Source organism: Nelumbo nucifera, chromosome 3, assembly GCF_055504915.1.
Source record: "Nelumbo nucifera cultivar China Antique chromosome 3, China Antique-T2T, whole genome shotgun sequence".
NCBI classification, from domain to species: Eukaryota; Viridiplantae; Streptophyta; class Magnoliopsida; order Proteales; family Nelumbonaceae; genus Nelumbo; species Nelumbo nucifera.
This window is the reverse complement of record NC_142651.1, coordinates 43725199-43747870: the sequence shown is the minus strand read 5'-3', so window position 1 is coordinate 43747870 and position 22672 is coordinate 43725199. Positions and strand designations below refer to the sequence as shown.

General features: G+C 34.6%; 1 protein-coding gene and 1 long non-coding RNA gene across 5 annotated transcripts; both read left to right on the top strand.

Moving 5' to 3' along the window:
• Positions 1–301: 301 nt before the first annotated feature.
• Positions 302–4853, top strand: LOC148801163 (uncharacterized). The gene is made up of 3 exons (XR_016083615.1): positions 302–440; positions 2913–3001; positions 4715–4853. It is a non-coding gene; the product is annotated as an uncharacterized LOC148801163 (long non-coding RNA).
• A 617-nt stretch (positions 4854–5470) lies between these two features.
• On the top strand, positions 5471–15444 carry LOC104612889 (cyclin-dependent kinase F-4-like). 4 transcript variants are annotated; one of them, XM_088899959.1, is made up of 19 exons: positions 5471–5688; positions 7645–7905; positions 7986–8037; positions 8131–8762; positions 8858–8936; positions 9039–9107; positions 9185–9274; positions 9363–9501; positions 11532–11634; positions 11752–11804; positions 11918–11984; positions 12149–12257; positions 12675–12740; positions 12898–12966; positions 13089–13152; positions 13264–13380; positions 14209–14240; positions 14327–14405; positions 14935–15444. In XM_088899959.1, exons 4-19 carry the CDS (start codon positions 8755–8757, stop codon positions 15114–15116), a joined length of 1326 nt encoding a protein of 441 aa, XP_088756085.1. In that variant the 5' UTR covers positions 5471–5688; positions 7645–7905; positions 7986–8037; positions 8131–8754; the 3' UTR covers positions 15117–15444. The 4 variants fall into 4 exon arrangements, with proteins under 4 accessions (XP_088756085.1, XP_010278820.1, XP_088756086.1 ...); XM_010280518.2 differs by having other exon boundaries at positions 5491–5688; positions 14920–15444; XM_088899960.1 differs by having other exon boundaries at positions 5491–5688; positions 14823–15444.
• Positions 15445–22672: the final 7228 nt, after the last annotated feature.

Genomic DNA, 22672 nt, shown 5'->3' with positions numbered 1-22672 from the left:
CTGGAGGTGATCCAATGTGAGTTATACAGGCGAACATGCATATAGAGAGTGGTTTGGGTACATGGAGCAAACAACAAGTTACAAACCAAAGAATGGAAACATCAGTGGATCTGAGTGTGGATATGAGGCAGGCTTGAAAGAGAAGCAGAGAGGGCACGAATGTGCAAGACACACAAGACTTGGCTGGTAGGGCGGACCAAAAGCGACTTAAAGAAAAGGAGACTGCGCTAGTGGAAATTGAATTTGTGCCAGGCTCCCAGGTATGTCGTGTGGATAAACGTACATGTAAAGCCATTGAAATCGCCAATATTCTTGGAGGGAGGGCCTACACAGATATGTCCGAAAGTGACCCCATCGAAACCAGTTCGCTGATGGAAGTGGAGAATGAAGAAGAGGTGCATACGAATAGCAAAGATGTTGTGCAGAACAAGGAAGCGGAGGTATGTCTGTTAAGTTATCTGGTTAAGTTATTTTCTGTTTCTCAGTTTTGTCAATTATATAAAATGAAGATGGGGCAGGAAAAGAAAATGATAAATAAAAAATGGTCAAAGGGAGATAGGGAAGGAGAAATAAAAAGAATATTCAAGAAAAATCAAAGAAAATTATGGAATCTCCCCCCAAAAAGAAAGAACAAACTGAGCAAACTAAAAAAAATTATATCAAATAAAATATGAAAGAACAGAAAAGAATGTATGAATGAATAGAATAAAAGAAAGGAATTTGGTAGGGGTGAATAGTTCAGCTTTACTAACTAGTAGGTTAGTGGATACTCTGATAGGAGAGTGTGGAAGGAATTGGCTTCTATGTATTAAGAATAAAAGGGTGTGGGTGGCTGCCCTATCTCAGCCCCTTAAGAAGCAATGATGGTCTTAAGTTGGAACTGCCAGGGGCTAGGCTCACCCTAGACAGTTCAAAATTTAAGAAAAGCCTTTTTTGAGTCCAAACCGAATGTGATCTTTTTGACGGACACAAAATGCTCTCTATTAGTTTGCAAGGATAAATTAAGATGGATTAAAGATTGAGATTGCTGGGGTGTTGATGCAGCTGGTTTCAAGTGGCTTAGTAGTATTTTGGGACCCGGAACTGAATTTGAAAGTCTTGTCAGCAAATGGCAGAATAAACTTGGCCTCGGTGGTGGGCAACAGGGGTGAATCTTGGCAAATATCCTTGATCAATGGGGAACCTGGTAAAAAAAAAAAAAAGAGAGAACACTTTAATCAATTATGACAAAAGTGTGCCGGACAAGTCCTAGGGCCTTGGGTTTGCACTGGTGACTTCAATATGTTGTTTAGGAAAGAAGACAAATGGGGAGGGAAGCCAGTGAGCAAATCAAAGTTAAGGGAAACTAGAAGATTGTTGAGGACTATGGGCCTGAAACAATTAGTAAGTCATTGTCCTAAATTCACGTGGAATAATAAGAGAGAAGGAGCTGATAATATAAAGGAAAGGATTGATGGGGCTCTGGCAAATAGGGAGTGGATGGAGTTGTTTCCTGAAGATAGAGTAATTCACCCAAGTATTGGTGGGTCAAATCATTTACCAATTGTACTTGATGTGAGCTCAAAAATAGGTAAGCATAAAAGGCCATTCAGGTTTGAGAACATGTGGACCACACACACATGAGGATTGTTCTAAAATAATAATAAAAACTAGAGAGGTGCAGAGGAAGGCCTAGGTCAGGATGGAGTTTATAAAAACTGCCAAAAACTTTGGATGGAATTGACAAAATGGAATAAAGGGGTCTTTGGTAAAATTCAAGATAGAATCAGAAAGCTCCAAGCCACTTTGAGTGGAGAAATTCCAACTAGGAAGCTCGTTCAGTGGGTCTAGAGTGCAAAATTTGGTGGAGCAATTGAAGGAGGAACTTAAGAGAGAGGAAATTGTGGACCCAAAAATCCAAACAAAATTGGCTACAACTAGGAGACAAGAATACAAGGTTTTCCCACCAATCTATGATGACAAGGAGAGTAAGAAATAGAATAGTAACCATCAAGGATGGGGATGACCATTGGGTAGTGGAGTAGGACCAAATCTCAAATATATTAGTCTCTTATTTCAAAAATTTGTTTGAGACTTCATAGCCAAGTCTGGAAGGGGATCTGCTAGATTTAGTGCAGTCTCGTGTAAGCGAAGAAGAAAATGAAAGACTTCAAGAGAAGGTTAGTGAGGAGGAAATTAGAGAAGCCCTTTTCCAAATGCATCCCCACAAAGCCGAAGGCTCAGATGGGTTTCCCAACTCTTTCTTCCAGAAATATTGGAATACTGTGAGTCCAAGTATAATCAAAGCTGCCAACGATTTTTTCTCTCTAGGTACTTTAATGCCAGAAGTAAATAAGGCATTCATAGTTCTCATCCCAAAGATCAAAAGTCTTGAAAGTGTCTCTCATTATAGGCCTATTAGTTTGTGTAATACCCTGTACAAAATAATTACAAAAATTCTGACCAGAATGCGTTTGTTCATGAAATCATCCAAAGCCCAAACCAAAATGCGTTTGTTCCAAGAAGGATGATCTTTGAAAATGTGTTGATTGCACGAGCTACTCCACTTCATGAAATCATCCAAAGTCAAGCAGAATTTCATGGCGGTCAAGCCTGACATGAACAAAGCTTAGGATAGAGTGGGGTTTTGTCCAGGAGGTTTTAAAAAAGAATGGGTTTTGGGGATATTTTTGTAAATTGGGTCATGCAATGCATCACATTTGCCTCCTTCCAAAATTTGGTGAATGGAATCTCTAGTAGAAGCTTCTCCCCTTCCATAGGACTGAGACAAGGGGACCCTTTATCCCCGTATCTCTTTTTGATTTGTTCAGAAGTTTTATCTCTTGTTATTCAAAAGATGCACTCTTTAGGTAGGATTTCTGGTATGAAACTGAATAGGCAAAGTCCATCTTTCACTCACTTATTTTTTGCAGGTGATTCATACATCTTAAAAGCAAACATAGCTGAAGGTGGGGAGATTGTGGAATTGTTGAAGTAGTATGAGGATGTGTCGGGTTAAAAGGTGAATCTCTTGAAATCTGAAATTTTGTTTAGTCCAAAATTGCATCAAAAATTGTAAAAGCTATTTTCTAGGGTAATGAAAAATTAAGGAAGTAAGCTATCCATCTAAATTCCTTGGGCTCCTAGCAAGCATGGATAGATCAAAGAGAGGTCTTTTTTTAACTTCTTATGTGAAAAGATGAACACTAGATCCAGGGGAGAGTATGGACATTTGGGAGGATCCCTAGATCTTGGGGTGGTTTTCTTTTAAGCCTATGGGCCCAAGGTTCAACCCCAATCAGGCTAAATGGGTCAGTGATCTGATTGACACCCAAGCAAATGAGTGGAACATCCAAAAGATCACAAATCTGTTTGATTCAGAAAAAGCATCCCAAATTTGTGCTTTAGAGCTCCCAAGACTGGGAGGGGGGGAAGACAGATTAGTCTGGACCCCTGATCCCAGGGGAAGGTTCTCAGTTAAATCAACTTACCATGTGGCTTGGGATCCGTTGGAGGGAGATTCAAAATTTCAAGAATCTCACCTCCCTCCCTTGTGCTCTTTGAGTTTTGTCTTTTCCTCTTCCTACGTTTGAATGCATGGGAATACTCTTTGTTTCACATTGTTTGGGAAAGGAGTTGAGTTGGAGTATATCTATAGATTTGCTCTTTCTATGGGTAGGGACCCATAGGAGGAAAAAAGCATTATAGACATTCACATGCATGTGGGGGAGGGGGGGGGGGTGCATGCCAGGATGGGATGGGTTGGAGCGTGGGTGCATGTATGTGTATGTGTACGTGTATACACATGTTACACTGAATGGTTTTGGTTTTGACCGTTTTCACCTTTGAATTTCAAATTTATTTTTAAACATTTTTTTCCTGTTTTCTATCTCTTCGAACAGGTGCACTGTTTGAAAGAGACTTCTCTCTAGGACACTTCTGTGTCCATTCAGGTGACTAAGAACACTCTATAAAAGGAGTGTTAATCGACCTAGAAACACACAAATCATTGCACACAACACATCTCTCTATCGAGTGTTGAGTTTATGAGCATCATTCTTTGTGGTTCGTGGAGGTTTGGTAAGCAAGTGCACACCTACCAGTGGCCTATGGGCTGTTTTATCTTGGCGACTGATTTGCAATCACCTGGCTGCACCGTAGGGGGCAAATGCGGTTTTAAGGAGAGTGACCAAGTGACACGACTCAGCCCTCCTTCTCTTTGCAAGTTCTTAGTTTCACAGTTATGCAATGCTATAGATTCGCAAGCTCGGTTTAGAAAGTGATTACTGATAAATTCCATTTTACCTTCTTTACTATTTTCCAACATAATCTTTTAAATTGTTTTTCTCAAAACTCTGGTCAAAGTTCCATGTCCCTAGCCCAATGGAAAGCTACCTAGAATTTAAATGTCCCACCAAAGCTAAAACATTTTGTTTGGAAAAGCTGCCTGAACAGCATAGCCGTAAAACAGATAATGGTCAAAAGAGGAATGAGTGAAGAGGCTTCTTGCTCGGTGTGTGGAGATGCTGAAGAGAGTATTATGCATGCTTTGTTTCAGTCTGACCATGCTCGAGCGGTTTGGTTTGGAAGCAGACTAAATTTAAGCTGGGAAGCAAGGGTTACAGACTATAGTTTATTCTGTATGTGTGTTGTGGGCTATCTGGAAGGCAAGGAGCAATTTGATTTTCAATGATATAAGACCTAACCCTTCTCTATCTATTCTTTGTGCGAACAGGATGATGGAGGAAGTGAAGAGAGCTTCCCTTCAAGAATTAGCAGACTGTTCTCAGACTAAGGCGACTCTAACTACTAGCTAGTTTTTTGGATAATATGCCGAACTCGTGCTGTAAAGCGTATACTGATGGAAGCTTTTCTAGTTCGGGATCAGGTGGTTTTGGTTTTCTGTTATGTTCTGGTCTGAATGTTTCTTTGAATGCTAGTTGTGGTCCCTGTAAAGCTGGGTCAGCTGAGTTTGCTGAATTTTCTGATTCAAGAATTGTCGTTAAGACTTTATCTGCTACATCTTTTGATTGTGCTCCGGTAGTTTGGCCCTTGCTGGATATTTTCAATCTCGTAGGTCATGGAGAAAGTGCTTTAATTTCTCTTTCTGTTTTCTTTCTGAGTTTGATTTTCTTGTGTTTTGTTTGGACTTCGGATTGTTTCTTCTCTAACAAAAAAAGAAAATCGGGAGAGACAGCTGTCGTAAGCAGTTAGCTCCGTCTTACTCTTACAACATCAAAATAAATGGAAATTTTATATGATGCCGCCATGCCGGAAAGGGTGTATGATACCGGAATTTTATTTTATTCAGAATGGAATAAGCTTGAATGAAAAAAAGTAATTACTCGGTGTATCATCATGTACCAAGTATCAATTCGAGAAACTGATCAACGTTCGCCATTTTACTCCACCCAAACTAAGACATGTGGGGTCTAAATAGGGCAGGTGGTTGTGTTATGACTTTATGGGGGCTAGGGCTACATAACTTGGTAGGTCCATATTGAGCGAGATTATACTTCGTGGTTGACCGAACGATAAAATTCGTGTGCTCGCGCCCTCGGTACATAACTCTCTCTCTCACGCGCGTCCATTTGTTTTGCCATTGCTATTTCTTTTTCTGCTCTGGGGGTTCTTCGATTGCAGAGAAGGAGCTCTGGAGTCGGCCTTTACTCGTCCGAGGCGAGGGAGGTTATGCCGTTGGGCTTAGAGGTACCCACAGTTAACGGGTTAATATGCGATTTGATTTGTTATTTGATTCCTCCCGTGTGCTTTGTTTAGGGTTGTATAGATTTGTGTAGAAGTTTTAATTCGGAATTGCTTGTTCTTTTCTTGCTTCTTTTGTTTAGAATTTTGATATTGGGGTCTAGATGCCGTAGATATTTGAGATTTCCATATATTCTCTATGGTTTCTTTGTTGTTTTAGGATTTCGGTTTCTCGGGCATTAAGTTTTTTTTTTTCTTCCTTTTTTTTATGTTGACTGTGATCGTGTTCCGTAGGAATTTGAGGTTCGGGGTTTCTGGATTCCTTGTGGGACTATGAACCAGCTGGTTCGTTATTTAAATACATTCTGTGTAATTCTTAACTAGGGGTTGAGTTTTAGACCCTCTTGGCGTGTATTGGGATTTATGCAAATGGGAATTTGTGTTTGGTACGGACTCAATTATATTGTGTTTAAGATTTGAATATTTAAGTGGTTTCTCCTTGTTTGGGATTTTACGAATTGACCACTTTTAATTGACGGCATTGACTATTCTTGTTTTGGTTATCCAACATTCTTCGTGTATCTATTCTAGAAGTGCGTGTTTCCAATGTAGGATGCCCTTAAGGCCCCTTATATTTGTTAATTCTAGGATTTTAATCCATGTTTTGAATTTATTGAGTTTCAAAAGGATTTTAATCGGATTTTTTTTTGCTGGTAGATTTGCTTGGTGAGACTTGAGAGGACAATCTCTAGAGATGCGATTCATAGTGATATTATATGTTCTCTTTAGATCCTTATTTTATTTTTGGGTTGGACTTCTTCATGGTGTGATGATAGATATTCAGGGATTCTTTTAGAGGTTTTATGTGCTTTGTTACCTGGATGGACAAGGTTTCTGATATGAAATTTACACTAAAAACTGAAGTATCCAACATGACAGGCTACTCTTGTACGGGTTTCTGGGTAATCATAGTTTATAAGGCCTATTTGTTTGCGTTGATTTATGTCATGGAAGAGATTGAGGTAATGCCTTCATATATAGAACTTTCAGGGAATATTTATTCCTTGCACATTGGTACTTAAAGAATTTTCAGTATGGTACTTTTGGACTCAAAACTTCCCTTTTGCTTTTGAACCTTTGTTTCTCTTACTAAAGGGTTTTTTTTTTGGTTAATTTGATTTCGGATATTTACTCTTATTCCTGATAGTTGACTTTTTTCTGAAAGGTTTGATTTTTTTAACAGATGAACTTTTAATTGGGGACCTCTGATCTGAATTAGAGGTGCAACTTGGGTTGGCCCGAGTTAACATTTACACTGCTTCAGGCTCAGGCCTTTGGGCTGGGCCCATTCAAAATTTGACAAATCCCAACCCGATCCCACCCAAGTTGCATCTCTAATCTGTATGGGAACACCACAACCAAGAATGAACATGAACATGAGACTGGGGCATGCAAAAAGTGTGTGACCTTTAATCCATTGTCATAATCCCATACAGGTTAGGGGTTGGAGATCAGAATTCTTCGAATCATTGTCCTCACCACATGTTGTCTATTGATGAAATATGGTTTGCTTTACTGATAAAAAAATGAATATGGTGTGTTTTCTTTTACCTGCACAGGTTGCTGGAGTGTCTAATTTCTATAGGTGTCATAACCCCATTCAGAAAATAAAGTGGGTATCATATAGAATGAAAAGCAATTTAACTTTAAAAATTACACCATAATGATCTTACAGGGTATTTAGAAAAAAAGGAATTTAAATGCTACACCATGTGATCTTACAGGATATTTAGAAAAAAGGAATTAAAAGCATTTATGATTTTAGAGGGAAGTATTGTTTTTTGTTAAAAGAAAACATGAACTTTATCAGTCTTATCTGATGTTATCTGTTAAATGAATTAGTTGTACTGCAAGTGGACTGTATTTCATGTGAATATTCATGTTTTCTATTTGTTTTGCCAGGTTGCGCCCCACTTTGATCCAAAAGCTTTCTCATTCTCTTTTAAGATATGGAGCAAGCATGTCTCTTGTCAAATTGCTACCAGCATAGAGTCCTGTCAGAACGGGAAGTTCTTGACTTGCGTTTTCTTACATTTGGAGAATTCTTTCTCGCTTCCTTTGTCAACTGCACTTAGTGTCCAGATGCCTTTAAATGATCATCATAGGAGGACTAACGCAATTTTTTTCTAAGTTTGGTTTTGGACCTATTTTGCACTTATACAAGTAAGATGTCTATTGATATTATCATTTTTCTTAAACAAGAAATTATGGTCTTCTATTTCTAACTTTCTTCCCATCAATAGTGAACAACCAACACAACTTCGGCTTGAAATATTTGCCGAAACATCTTCCGGGGTACAGTACCAATTCTGGAGTCTGTTGAATTTCTTTGTGACAAAATGTGTTTTTCTCCATTAAATACTGAACTCCACCTTTTGTTTTCTACAGGGCTGAAGTCTGCAATAAACACATGAAAATTTCATATACAGTGATTAGTAGATAAATTCCACCAAGCCATGTGGACTAGGTAGTTCATTGCTATATCTTTTTCATTGCTCCTTATTAGCACTGGAATAGCAAGGCAAGATACTGAGTACCTGAAAAAGCTGTCAAGAAATTCTACATAGAATAAAATGAGATAGCAGTTCAATTTTCTGGACTACTCGCTTCAAAGTGCTCTTGAATCAAGTGTCCATCAGTCTATCATTGGCAGATGTATTTTTATCTTCAAATGAGTTTTTGGATTGTCAGTAAGATGTACTACAGCATGCATCCCTCCTTTCCATCTTTACCTGGTTACATTCTTGGAGTTCTGGTATTAGAGTTTTTTGGCAATAAGGCTTTGAAGCCTGTCCATGAGGAAGATGTTTATTTGATCTGAGGCATATCACAAGTCAAGTTAGCAGCGGATCTGGCTTGAGAGCTGTCTATATTCTATAGTAACTCTGAAGTCTCTTGTTTATAAAATAATTTTCAACTGGAATGTCAGATATTTCGTCCATCTATCCCTTATTTTTTATGTGAATAAGGGGCACCAGTTTTTGAAAGCTTGTTTGGTGTTGTCAAGGTACAATGGACCGGTAAGTTGGTATATTGAAGGAAAACTCCAGATTATTAGTAATATTTGACATTGTTTTACAGTTTATTTATATATTTATTTGTTGTTTTGTTTCAGGTACAAGATAATTAAAGAAGTTGGTGATGGCACATTTGGGAGTGTCTGGCGAGCCATAAATAAGCAGACCGGTGAAATTGTATGTGTGATTCATTCTAAAAATTTTCTCCCGATTTCTGCGTGTTCATATTTCAGATGGTTTTCATGTATAACCTTATTTACTTTCAATTTTTCTTGACAGGTTGCAATTAAAAAAATGAAAAGAAAATATTATTCTTGGGAGGAATGCATAAATCTGAGGGAAGTGAAGGTAAAATATTTCATTTCTACCTTGAAATGTTGGATTTGCTGTCCATGTAAATGTATCAACTATTCTTGTTTTGGCAGTCATTGCGGAAGATGAACCATCCCAATATTGTGAAGCTCAAGGAAGTCATTAGAGAAAATGATGTCTTGTACTTTGTGTTTGAATACATGGTATGCTAAGCATATTACAATATTGTAGTTTCACTATTACATGAATTGCACGGTATTCAACTCCATGGAATTACATGTTTCATTTCAGGAATGCAACCTGTACCAGCTTATGAAAGACAGGGGAAATCTTTTCTCAGAATCTGAAGTGAGGAACTGGTGCTTTCAAGTGTTTCAAGCTCTTGCTTATATGCACCACTGTGGTTATTTTCATCGTGACCTAAAGCCTGGTAGGAAATATAAGTTTATGCCTTCTATCTGTTTTATTTGGACCCTATGCAGTCTGGCATTAGTACGATCCTTTTTTCCTATTTGGTTGGAGTTCTTTGAATGGCTTAGTGGGTCAATGAGGAAATTGGAGGAGAATAATCAGAAAGAAGGAATGAATAATTTTCTTGTTGTATGGTATTTTTGGTAATGCCAATTTGTGATCTTGCTTCATGATCACTTCTTGGGCACTAAAAGTTGAAAGAAATAATAGAATGCTTCTAGGGTCATGTCATTTTAGAGATTAAAAAAACTATTTTGATTATTATTTGTGCAGTATGTGTTACAAAAAGGTGAAAGTGCTAATGAGGCATAGGCCTTAAGAAGAGAGTCTTAAGGTGTCGTGAAATTTCTCTTTCAAGGAAAAAACATAAACTGAAATGAGTTATAGAGCTATGCACAAGAACAAGGACCATAATTGTATTCTCAGAAATTCTCAAAACAATTTGATTTTTCATGAAGAAAAGTTTACATGGGCATTCCAATGAAAAAAGTGTGATGGGTTTTAAAATCACTAACATCTAAACAAATCACAAACACTTGAAATTTAAGATTTGTCTATAGTGTACTCTTGAGGGGAGAATACTTTGATTGGTGAATGGAATTTATGTTTTTTTGACGAGTACTAAGTACTCATAGATGGTTTCAAACCCATAACCCCCCAACCCTGGTGGCATTGGGATTCCAGGTCTCCACTACAAACAACCAGGAATGTGAATAGGATTTATGTTCTGGATATGAAGCATCACAAGGTAAGAAACATGTGTCCTGTACTTTCAGCGGTGAACCTCAAGGTTAAGCCTCAGGGTATCTTCCTTGAACTAACCTCCATGTGACCCTTAGGGCATAGTCCTCAAATGCCTTCTAACACTGATTTATAATTATGGTGCCTTGCTACAACTGTATTCTTGCCTGAACACTTATTCTGCACGCCTTCACTACTTCACATATGTTCCTGATCACCCTTGTTTTAATAGTTGGTTATATCAAGGTTTGAAATATCGATACACCCCAGTACACTGGAAAGGGTGTCTTGATACTTTGACCCTTGCATTTTTTTAGTTTCTTTTCAAAAATTGAGTTTGGGCATATTATTATAGGTTTTAAATATTAAAAATAATAATATCTTAAAAACACCTTTAAATAGGTGTATCAGTATGGAAAAGATATGATATGACATGCCCAACAAGGAGCATATTGTATCAAAATTTTGAACCTCGGGCTATATTTAATGTGAGGTTGCCTATTCCCTTCACAGTTGTGATGAACAATGTTCAAAACAACTTTTAAAATCAAAATTAAAATAGTAAAAAGAGATCAATAATCAAATTATAGAATAGTTGAACAGTGAAGGGCTCATATCATATCAAACAACCTTGGTCAAATACTGTTCTTCAGAGTGAAGGTTAATTTCTCCTTTTTTTTATTCAGTAGTCAATTTCACCCTTTCTTATTTTATCCCTTAGGCTGTGTCTGGTTTGATAGAAAGGAACTTTGTGAAATTCTTTAAGAACTTTCCCTCAATCTTCTTTTTGTCTCTTATTTCCTATCAAACCAAACATAGCCTCATGTATTGATGGGAAATGGTGCTTGCTAATATACCTATGCACAAATGAATTTATAAGGAGAGACCAATATAAAATTAGCCCTTCCAACCAATCCTTGGGTAATTCTATGCTATCTGATCAAAATTAACCCTTCCAACCAATCCTTTTTGAGCTCCATTGTGGCAGTGAGTTTGTTTGGTGAATTTAAGCATTTTTGTTTTTCTTGTCTATTGTATGTAGTTCTTTCATGAGTTCTGCTTTTTATTTTTACTTTCTTGTCTTTGCTCCCCTTTTTCTTTGAGCCTTCAGTGACTTGCTTTTGATGGCTTTTGCTTTTACTTTCTGCTTATTATGCAGTTAGATGGTCATCAAGCATTTTTTGTTGCCAAGTATTTCTGATATCTTTATGGTAGAATCACAACTTACAAACTAATGATTATTTGCAGAGAACTTGCTTGTTACAAAAGACATGATCAAAATTGCTGATTTTGGTCTTGCTCGGGAAATTTGTTCTCAGCCACCTTATACAGAATATGTCTCAACTCGTTGGTAAATGCTGGCTTTTGATCAATATGTTATTTTTCTCTTAATGTTTACTACTGTTAATATTTTGCTAATGAAAAGAAAAAGAACAATCACCACTGACCACTATTGTTTCTGTGACAGGTACCGAGCCCCTGAAATTCTTCTGCAATCAACTACATATGGTGCTGCAGTTGGTAAATATAGTGGGAATTATTTTTTTTTGTACCACGACTACCATCCATAAAAAGATTAGAATTTTTACCAAAATTTTGAAGAGTTCATATTGAATTTTTTCCCCGAATTCTAGATATGTGGGCTATGGGTGCTATCATGGCTGAATTGTTTACTCTCCGTCCTCTTTTTCCTGGCTCAAGGTATATGTTCTTTTTGTCTTTTAATGAGGCTTACATGGTAATTCCTTTTGTCAAGTCTTGATTTGTAATTGAGCATTATTCATTTATCAATCTATCTCTTTCTATGTGCATGGCATTTTTTTTGTTATAACTTGTAGTATGACATATTTTCTTCTGGAGTGTAGTGAAGCAGATGAAATCTATAAAATATGCAGTGTGATAGGGAGTCCTAATCAGAATTCATGGGCTGAAGGGCTTCAACTTGCAAATCTGATCAAATATCAATTTCCACAGGTCAGGCTTGATTTTTGTTGTGCATATGCATCTGGCTTCTGCTTCCAAGTGATAAGTTGTTATTTCATTGTGCTGGAAACTTGTTACAAATTCTCGCGTATTTTTTATTTCCCTTTGGGTGCACCCTTTTCAACATGGTTTTAGTTCTTTGAATTCTATAGTTATCACTCATCATCAGTACCCATAATTGTTTGGATAACTTTGGAATTTTGACCATATCTACCTTGCTTTCATTCATTATTTCTTTATTGTACCCAACAGCCCTCTTTGTGTGTGTGTGTTTGGGGGGGGGGACTGCAAACTCAACCCAAATAAATCATCCATTACTGGATATGGTTTGAAAATTTTTATTTGTTTGAATAATCTTTTTCACTTGTTAATGAAGAGTCTGATGTTGGAGTTTGGTGTTGCTTGCAGTTTCCAAGTGTCTATCTTTCTGCTTTGATACCGTCCGCTAGTGAAAATGGGATCAACCTCATAAAGGTAGTAATGTTCTTTGGATTTCTGTTGTATTCAGTTCACAATTGGGAGCTTAGAATGTTGTTATTTTGACTTGTGATTGTGCTTTGTTTTGAAATGTAATATTGTACAAGTCAGCATGGTTTCTGATTTTTCTATGCTTGTCTTGTGGTATTTGAAGGCACTTTGTTCATGGGATCCCAGCAAGAGGCCAACAGCTGCAGAGGCCCTTCGGCATCCTTTTTTCCAGGTTAGATCTCCTTCCCTGATGCAGATTTTAAGTGTAAAGTAGTGGGGATGCTTAGGCAGTAGCAGTTAAGGAATTGCACTTGTCTAATGGATTTATATTAATATGTTTCATTTGATATGCAGAGCTGCTTCTATGTTCCACCATCCCTTCGACCAAGGGTTGCAACCCCTAGGACACCTCCCTCTGGTTCATGTCCCTCTTGCTTTTTTCTTTTTTCCTTTTGCCAAATTTTTCTTTTTGTTTACAAAAACATCTTTTCTTCTATACTTGGACGCCTAATCCTGTACATTCTTGTAGTTGGATTAAGGGGTAGTCTGGAGCAGAAGAGTGCTAGAAGATATTCTGGAACCTTATCTAATGCCAAGCCTATAACGAACTTCTCTTCTGCAAAAATGCATGCTTCATTAAGCACAGGTGACTGTTAATATGTTTTAATCTTTTTACCTAGGAGACTAGAATGACAGAGATAAATTCTGAAATGTTTTGATGAGAATTTTCTCCCTCTTGTTTCCTTTCTTGTTTTTTTGGGTATATAGCGTAAAAGGTTTTGGAAATAAAATTACAGTGTAATTTCATTCAAGTGACATTTTTCTTACTTCATTAAGCACATGTGACTGTTAATATGTTTTAATCTTTTTACCTAGAAGGCTAGAATGACAGATAAATTCTGAAATGTTTCGATGAGAATTTTCTCCGTCTTGTTTCCTTTCTTATTTTTTTGGGCATATATCATTCAAAGGTTTTGGAAATAAAAATTAGTGTAATTTTCATTCAAGGGACATTTTTCTTACTTCAATCTAAGTGTATGGAGTTTTCTGAAACAGTGATTTACCACAAACTCGCTACATATTTTCTATTATGTCCTGTAACTCTTGTGAAAGAAATTAATTTTTAATTCTGGGATTATGGGCCTGTTTGGGAGGGCTTAAGCTTTGATTGAGCCGCTGCTTTCACTGAGCTGCTTTGAACTAGATACCAAAACCAACTTCACCTGAAAATCAATTTCTTGGCTGAATGAAAGCATATTTGGTTTTTCAATGTTTTCACCAAATATAGCTTCTAGGCTTTCTGTGTGGGGCCCACCTTGCAAAGCCAGAAGCTGTTGCATAAAAGCCCTCCCAAATGGGCACAATATACACATCTGGGTGCTTTGACCACAGAATTTCTAGATTTCCAACAATAACTGTTTTTAAGCTTGTTACTATTATCAAAGTCTAAAACTAATTCTGAAAATTGTTTCAGGTGTGCAAAGAAAGCTGGAAATGGGTAATTTGGTAAGAGACATGAATTTGTGTTCCTTCTATATTTTCTCGTTCTTTGTGATGGCAAAATTTCATGAATTTTCTTTCATTAAATTCAGGATGCCAATAAGAACGACAATTCTGCAAAAAGTGGTGCTAAACAGCCAAGATACCGACCACCAGTCAGGAACAGTACAAGTAAGTTACTAAAGGCTTCTTGTATGACACTTCCTTACATGCACACTACAAAATTCTAATGAAGAATATTATAGTTCTTTGAATTTTGGCCCATTAGCAAATATAAGATAAGGAACTCTACTAGATATAAATTTGAACAAGTGGTTTTGTATGTGGGACTATTAATAAACTCATTGCTCCCCTTTAAAATGTTATTCATTTTCCTTCGTCAGGGGATGGGGTGGGCCGGGTGGCACCTTACATTGTGGCAAGTCTGTTATCTTTAGATATTGAGTAATTCTAGAGTGGTTCCATGCTTCAGTGTTTTCAATTCATTGAGTTGTATTTTCGGGTTTGGTCTCGTTGACTTTTGTCTCTTCCCGACAGTGTATGATTGAGTGGGTATAAAATGGAGGTTACTGGACCATATCTATGTAGGTTATGCTTTTCTGGTCAGTCTGTCCTTTGGTTGCTGATGAAGCAAGTTCAAATCCAAGTTCTTATCCTCTAGGATAAAAAATTTGTTGATTGGCAGCTTCCATCTACACAGGAAAGACTGGAGGTGGAGTTTCTGATTCAGCTGAGAAGTTGGCGCAGATGACAATTGGTTCAGGCAGGCAGATTGTTAGAGAGCCACCGCCACAACTGCCTATGAAGGCGGGAGGGTGGCATAGCCACTCTGAGTTCCTTGGACGACCACACGAGATTCCTTCTGGCAGAAATTATTCCTAGGTTGCTGGATAGGAAAAAGAACTGTTCGGAAGCTGAAGCTTTTACTATGTGCTGAACTTTGCTTTACGTTTCTCTGTTATATTTTCTTTTTTTCTATGTTCTTGTTTGCGAGTTGAACTTTGCCCTAATAAGAGTGTAAGACACCCATGTGTGATAGACACATTCGTGATTGTACGGTTAATATTCCCTGGTATTCCAGCGCCGTCCCAATATGTTTGGTTACAGTGCAATTTTATTTGTATTAGTACAAATGTATGGGAGTGTAAATGAAAAGAATGCAAAATTATGTATGGGAGTGTAAATGAAAAGAATGCAAATTCTGGTTTAATTTTGTTTTGGGTTTTACTTTATTCTGCTTATTTTACTTCATTTGTACTGCAATCAAACAAAATAATATAAATTTTGAAATAAAAATAAGTCATATTCATTAATTTGCTCTGAAATCATTTGCACTATCATGGTTTTGCATTAGTGCAAATTACTTTGCATTGCAATCAAACAGTCTTGGGCTCGGTTTGGAAAGAGTATAAATACAAATATGTAGAGTGCAAAATTTTATATTTTGTATTACAGGTTTAGTTTGGAAGGAGTGCAAAATCATATATTTTGTATGTATTTGTATTGTACACATTTGTATTTGTACTCTTTCCAAACTGAGCAATATCGAATGTATTTGTATTGGTATTCTTTCCAAACCGAGCTTAGTTCCAGAATTTGATCTCCTTTAATGATCATGTAGATGTTATCGGCATGATTTTAGATGTATATGTAGATGGAGAAATGGGGATGTAGATCGGAATTTGCATTTTATACATCGTATGATGGATGCAGTGGGAAAAAAATAGGATATGCATACAAGGATGTAAGGGTGTCAATGGACTGGTTTTGGACTGGATCAGGATGGACCAAAAAGACAGTGGATTGGACCAATTCAGTCCAAAATATTTGGTTGGATTAAACCAATATTTGGTCCATTGATATAAGATAAGAATATAGGTGTCAATGAATTGGGTATGGGTTAAAATCAATCTAAATTAAAATGAATTTAAACAAATTAGATGGTCTGAATATTGAATTGGATTGGTAAAAAATGGTCTAAATTATTCATTGGATTGCATTGGACCTGATTCATTGGATTGCAAAACTCAAATAAGTCGATGCATCATTGACACTAAATTTAGGACAGTAAGATTTAGATGACTATAAATGAAGTATTAAAATACTTTAATAGTTTACTAGTGAATGAATATATATATATATATATATGAATAAACATTAATGATTTTTATTACCATTTTTTATTATTGTTTATAAACTGCCATTTTTTAAAACACTCATATAGTCGACAGGTTCACATAAATTGACCCTTATATGTCAAACCCGTAAAATTATACGGGTCATTAAATTCAACTTGAACCATTTATTACTTTAATTTAACCATTCTTATTATAATTAATAATTTATTTTAGTATTTAATTTAAATTTGTTGTTATATAGTAATAATATTAACTAAATTTATAATTATTTAAATATTTACTTAAAATATTTTTTCCAACCGACTATAATTATTATATAATAGATTTATTAAATCATATTTTGCATTTAAGAATAAACATTAATGATTTGACTTAACAAATTTAATGACTGTTAATAAATATTGATTCTTATTTAAGGTTTAATTACTGTATTTGGTAATTTTTGTGGGGCATGCTTTGAATAAACATTAATGATAATTGATGATTGTTATTTCATTTCTTATTATTTACTTAACTAAGTACTTGATGATTGTTATTATTATTAATTATTTCTATAAATAATTGATTGCTATTATTATTTACTTAATTCAGTAATTTTCATCAAGTAATTATTTGATTTAATTTGAATTATTTCATTTTTTTAATTATTTATAATAGACATTTAGGTTAGTCTGTTTATTTGATTTAAGAGACATACCATGTTTTATCTAGACAATGACCCCATACTAAGTAAAGGGCAACTACAATATCATTTAATTTGAAATTTACTATTTAACAATAAAACATCAATGTCCTGTTGAGCAACCCACTCCCAAAAAAGTATCAATAACTTTGAAATCATTAATCTATTTATAAAATGGTAAAATTAAATGGATGTTTATAATAATATCACCAATACTGCTTAATATTTAAGAACATATGAATGGATAAAAAGCATTTAAATGATACCATTCAAAGAGGCAAAGAAGGAAGAAAATCATTCAAAGAGCTGCTAAGAACAACAATCCATGCCAAACAACATTTGCAGATGCATCCATCATCTGAAGTAAGAGATTAAAAATATATGACTACAATCAAATTATCATGTATGGCTACAATCAGCTAATAATATAATCAAGACTATGGAAGTCACTTCCAAGTTAGGTGGCAACGCTTCTTTTGGTCGATCATGGTTACAGATTATAAGTCTAAGCTCCCCATAGTGCACGTAGACTGGCTAGAATTTATCTTTAGGAAAAAGGTAGGGAAACCTATACATAACATAATGGTATGTCCGAATTATGGGCATGTTTAGGTTGAAATTATAATTTTGGGCATGTTGATGTGTCAAATTCAAGTCAATTAGAATAATCATAGATTTTTAGTTCATTCATTTAGTAGCAATTTGAATATTTTTTTATTCAATGTCTTTATTTAGTATAGACTAATAATATATTAATAATTATGAAATCAATAATAATAATAAGTATATTATTATTACTATTATTTACTAAAAATATATTCTTATTATGTGTGTATTGATTTTGAAATGATTATTATTTAATTATTATTACTATTTTTATTATTATTATAATAATAAATAATTTGTTATAATTATGATTTTTAGTTAATTCCTGAAATAATAATTGCTTTTATAATTCTTTTACTTTAACAATAATGAATAATTGAAAGTTTATAAAAATAATGTAAATAAGTAACACTACTTATATATTTATAAAATAATTAATATGAATTAATATAAATATAAAATGATTATATCCCGATTAAAAATTAAAATTATTAAAATACTTATTAATTATCATTAATTAATTAACATTCCGAAGTAATAATTATCATTATTATAATTAAGGAATTAATTATCAGTAAGTAATAATAATCAGTAATTAAATTTTATTAGAAATCATTATTCTTAGTAATAATTAGTTATAATTATTGATAATAATAATAATATAAATATATAATTATATTAATTAATATAAGTATTAATTATAATTACTGATAATAATAATATAATCAATTGTTATAAATATGATTTTTAGTTAATTCATAAAATAATATTTTCTTTTATAATTCTTTAAGTTTAACAATATTGAATAATAGAATGTTTTATGATTTAACTTTCACTAAATGAAGTATTTATTGGAGAATAATAATAGAATTAATTATAATAATAGTATTAATTAAATTATTTGTAATATTAATGAAAATAAATAACACTAATTATATATTTATAAAATAATTAATATGAATTAATATTAATATAAAATGATAATATCCCAATTAATAATTAACATTATTAAAATACTTATTAATTATCATTAATTAATTAACATTCTGAAGTAATAATTGCCATCATTAGTACTAGTTAATTAATTATAATTTTTTATAATAATAATAATAATATTATTATTATTAATTAATATAATATTATTAATTATAATTACTTATAATAGTATAATTAATTATTTCATATATATGTATGAATTATAACATAAATAATTAACATTAAATATTTATTTTCAAAATAATTAATATGGGTTAATATAAATATAAAATGCTTATTTCCGAATTATTAATTACCATTATGAAAATATTTATTAATTATCATTAATTAATCATTATTTCAAATTAATAATGAGCAATATTGTGAGTAATAAATTATCAGTAATTAAGTATTAGCAAAAATTATTATAAGAAATAATTTTTAGTAATTAATTATTATCAATGAGTAATTATTATTAGTAATTAACAGTGGAATTAATTAATTAGAAGTTGTTAATAGTAATTATTATTAGTAGTCAATAACTGGAATTAATTAATTAGTTAAGTAGTTTACATTAATTAATAGCACAGTTTCCTTTCTTTTCAGGAAAGTATTGAAAGTGGGAGCTTCCCACTTCTCACGACTCTACATGGTGGTAGGCTCCACTCTCCATGTTAGTGGGCTCTTTTCTTGAACTACCACTAATCAGAATTTGACATATGTCTAGTGACCTTTATTCTTGAACTGATACTAATCAGAATTTGACACGTGTCCATTTTGTTTAAATCTTTGGAATGACTGGTGCCTGAATGTAAATGAGCCACATGTCTGACTGTAGGGAGTTTTGGCCTGAAATCATTACTTTAATATATATATATATATATATATATATATATATATATATATATATATATATATATATATATATAATTGGGAAATGTTGAAAGCTGATGAATAATTAAGATGAGCTACACATTTTAATTCTTAGAAACCAAAAAAAAATATTGTTCAAATCTATAAATTTTATAAATTTAGGCAATATCTTCTATACTGAATTTGTTGCCATTTTCGATGTCATGTCTTTCCCGTATTATGGTCAGATTATAATAAGTTGTTTCATAAAGCTTATCGATAGGCATGCTAGCATGCACTAAGAAAAGAAAACGTGAAATTTAGAACTCATGTTTATTGTTAGAAATTTGTTTTGGGGCAAATCTCATAAAGTATCTCTAAATTTTATGAAATTGACCAACTCTACCCTTACTGTTTAGATATTATTTTGGATTACCTCCCAAGTTTTCTGACAATTGACTATATCCCTTTTGTGTTAGCATCCATTAGCATTCCATCGCAATCTGGTTGAAGATTTAGTCAATTGTTTGAAAACTTGGACATATTTTAAGAAAAAAATCTAAATAGAAGGGATAGAGTTAGGGGTGGATTCGAGCTGAGCCAAACCAAATATCGAACTATTCGAGCTCGGCTTGCCAATAAACCATCAAGCTCGAGCTTAAGCTCAAGCTCGATTCAGGATAGAAACTTGAGCTCGAATTTGGCTCGAGTCATAACTCAAATGTGAGCCAAACATTTTATAAAAATAAAAAAATATATATGCATATTAAAAATGTGAGCTCAATTAGGAATCACGAGCCAACCTTGAATAGCTTGTGAAAAGCTCGTCTCATCGCCACTCCTAGATAGAGTTAATCAATTTCTAGGAATATTTTAAGAGATTTGCTCCTTTTTTTCTATTTAATGTTTTTGGTTGGTGATGGTGCGCAATCCGGCCGGTCTTAGCTGTCAACGACCTTGCCTCTGAACTGATTTGCAGGGAACCTGAAAGGGAGAAGATGAGGAAGCTCCAGGGGGAACCCGGTGTAAAGGCTCCGAAGCTCAAGTTAGAATCCTTCAAAGGCAAGATAAAACCAGATAGCGCAAAGTTTGCATACCTTGTTCTTGGGGGGTAGAGAGCCTTTCATAACCACCTCGCGCACTCACTCCTAAGCTTCTGTCAGGTCGGGTATGATTACTTCCGTGCTTCTGCCAGTTCGGGTGTTAAGTACGGTGTGGTCTGTCTAGTTCGACGTCCTGGAGGCGAAGTGCTGGAGTGGTGTGCGAGTTGAAGTCTTGAGTTCGGATAGGGGAGAGTCCCGAACTGCCATGAGGCGGGCCAGTTCGAGTCACTGCTTTGTGTGGCTCGGGGCCTAAGGGAGAGTTCGGGCTCCTCGTAGGGAGTTCGAGCTCTTAGTAGGGAGGTCGGGCTCCTCGTAGGGAGTTCGGGCTCCTCGAAGGGAGTTCGGACTGCTGGTTTCTTCCCTTTGGTGCTTGCGCCCTGGGTACGCTGCTTTAAGTGCCGAGCTATTTGTTTTTGCCATGTGGAGTGATTGCGAGATTGGGCCAAATCTTCCTTCATTAGTTGACAATTGCCCGTAATGCTTCTTTTATTATTTAACAAGGGTCATAAGTGTAATTTGATATATTTATTATAATCATAATAAAAGAAGGCGACAATTGAGAGAAGCCAATTTGATCTCTCCTGCTTTTAGCCCTTATTTTCTTCTACCTTTCCCTTCTCTTGTTTTACCTCTTTCTCCTCAACCCAAAATTATTCTAGGCAGATTTTTCTTCATTATTTCTCATATGTTTAAGGCTGATCATAGTTATAACAAATAGTTTAATCATGTGATGGTGGTGGATTTGTTGCCTCTTGAATATATTTACATTCAAATTTCTTACTTTTAGGTTTTTATAACCATAACATTTATTGGATATAGTACAGAATTAAACATAATATAAAATTAATTATTTTTAACAGTAGCAACATAATATAAGCCGTGAAAAGAAAAAAAAGATAGGTAAGGATGTCAGTGGGTTGGGTTGGGTTGGGTTGGGTGCTAAATTCGCACTGACCTGACCCTATTGGATTAAGGTCAGCAGGTTGGTCTTAATCGGGTTTTGGGTCAGGTTTGGGTTGGGAAGAACCCACACTAACCCGACCTGTTGGCACTGAAGCCTTGAAGACATTAGCATATATAATATCAATTAAATATATGAGGCAGGACAGGTAGGCTCAGTAGCTCCTCTTCATTTAGTTGAATGAGGTCGAGTTCGGGTTAGTATTGCTTCGGGTCATGTTCGGATTTAGGCAAACCTAGTCCGTACCCCGATCCGTTGACATCCCTAGAGATCGGGTAGGTTTGATTGAATAATTGAAGCTACCGTATTGCAAGCTTATTGGGATGCACCATATCTCAAGAATGCAATATTGAAAAATCTTCAAATGTTACTGTCTTTGTAACCAGAGATATGATCTATCGCATGACACGTGTGATTATGAAAAGTTAGGGATGCAAACGGATTGGATTGGATTTAAATTAGAGTATATTCAAATCTGATTTGGCACTGTTTATGGTACATCTGATCCGATAGGCAAAGATTTGAATTCAAATTTAATTAGGAAGTCGGATCTTTGGATCTGATCCGATCTGATTTATTTTTTAAAAATTAATAAATTATTAAAAGAAAAAATATATCAATTTAAATAAAAAACAAAAAGTATAAGTATTTTTTAATTATTTTCATTATATATATATTATAAAAAATAAATAATATAACAAATTTATAAAAATACAATATATATATATATATATATATTATATATATATATAACATATATATGTATAAATATATAACATATATCGGATTGGATCTTCTCGGATCGGATAGGGGTGATCCGAATTCGACCAAATAGGATCAGATCCGGTCCACTTGCACCCCTAGGAAAGTTGCCTGCTTGACCCAACAAGAAAGCTTTCATACGCAAATTAACCTATTTCTGCTATGTACAAGTAAGGTTCAAAATATCAATACGCTCGATACGTTGGTAGGGGCGTATCGAACGATATCGATGCTGCTTTTTATACTTTTTTTTCTGAAACCGGTTCAGGGGGCTGGTTTAAGACTCCTCCACCCCCTAAACCGGTCAAAACCCTGATACACCCAATGTAGGGGCGTATTGGAAAGGTTATGGAATGATA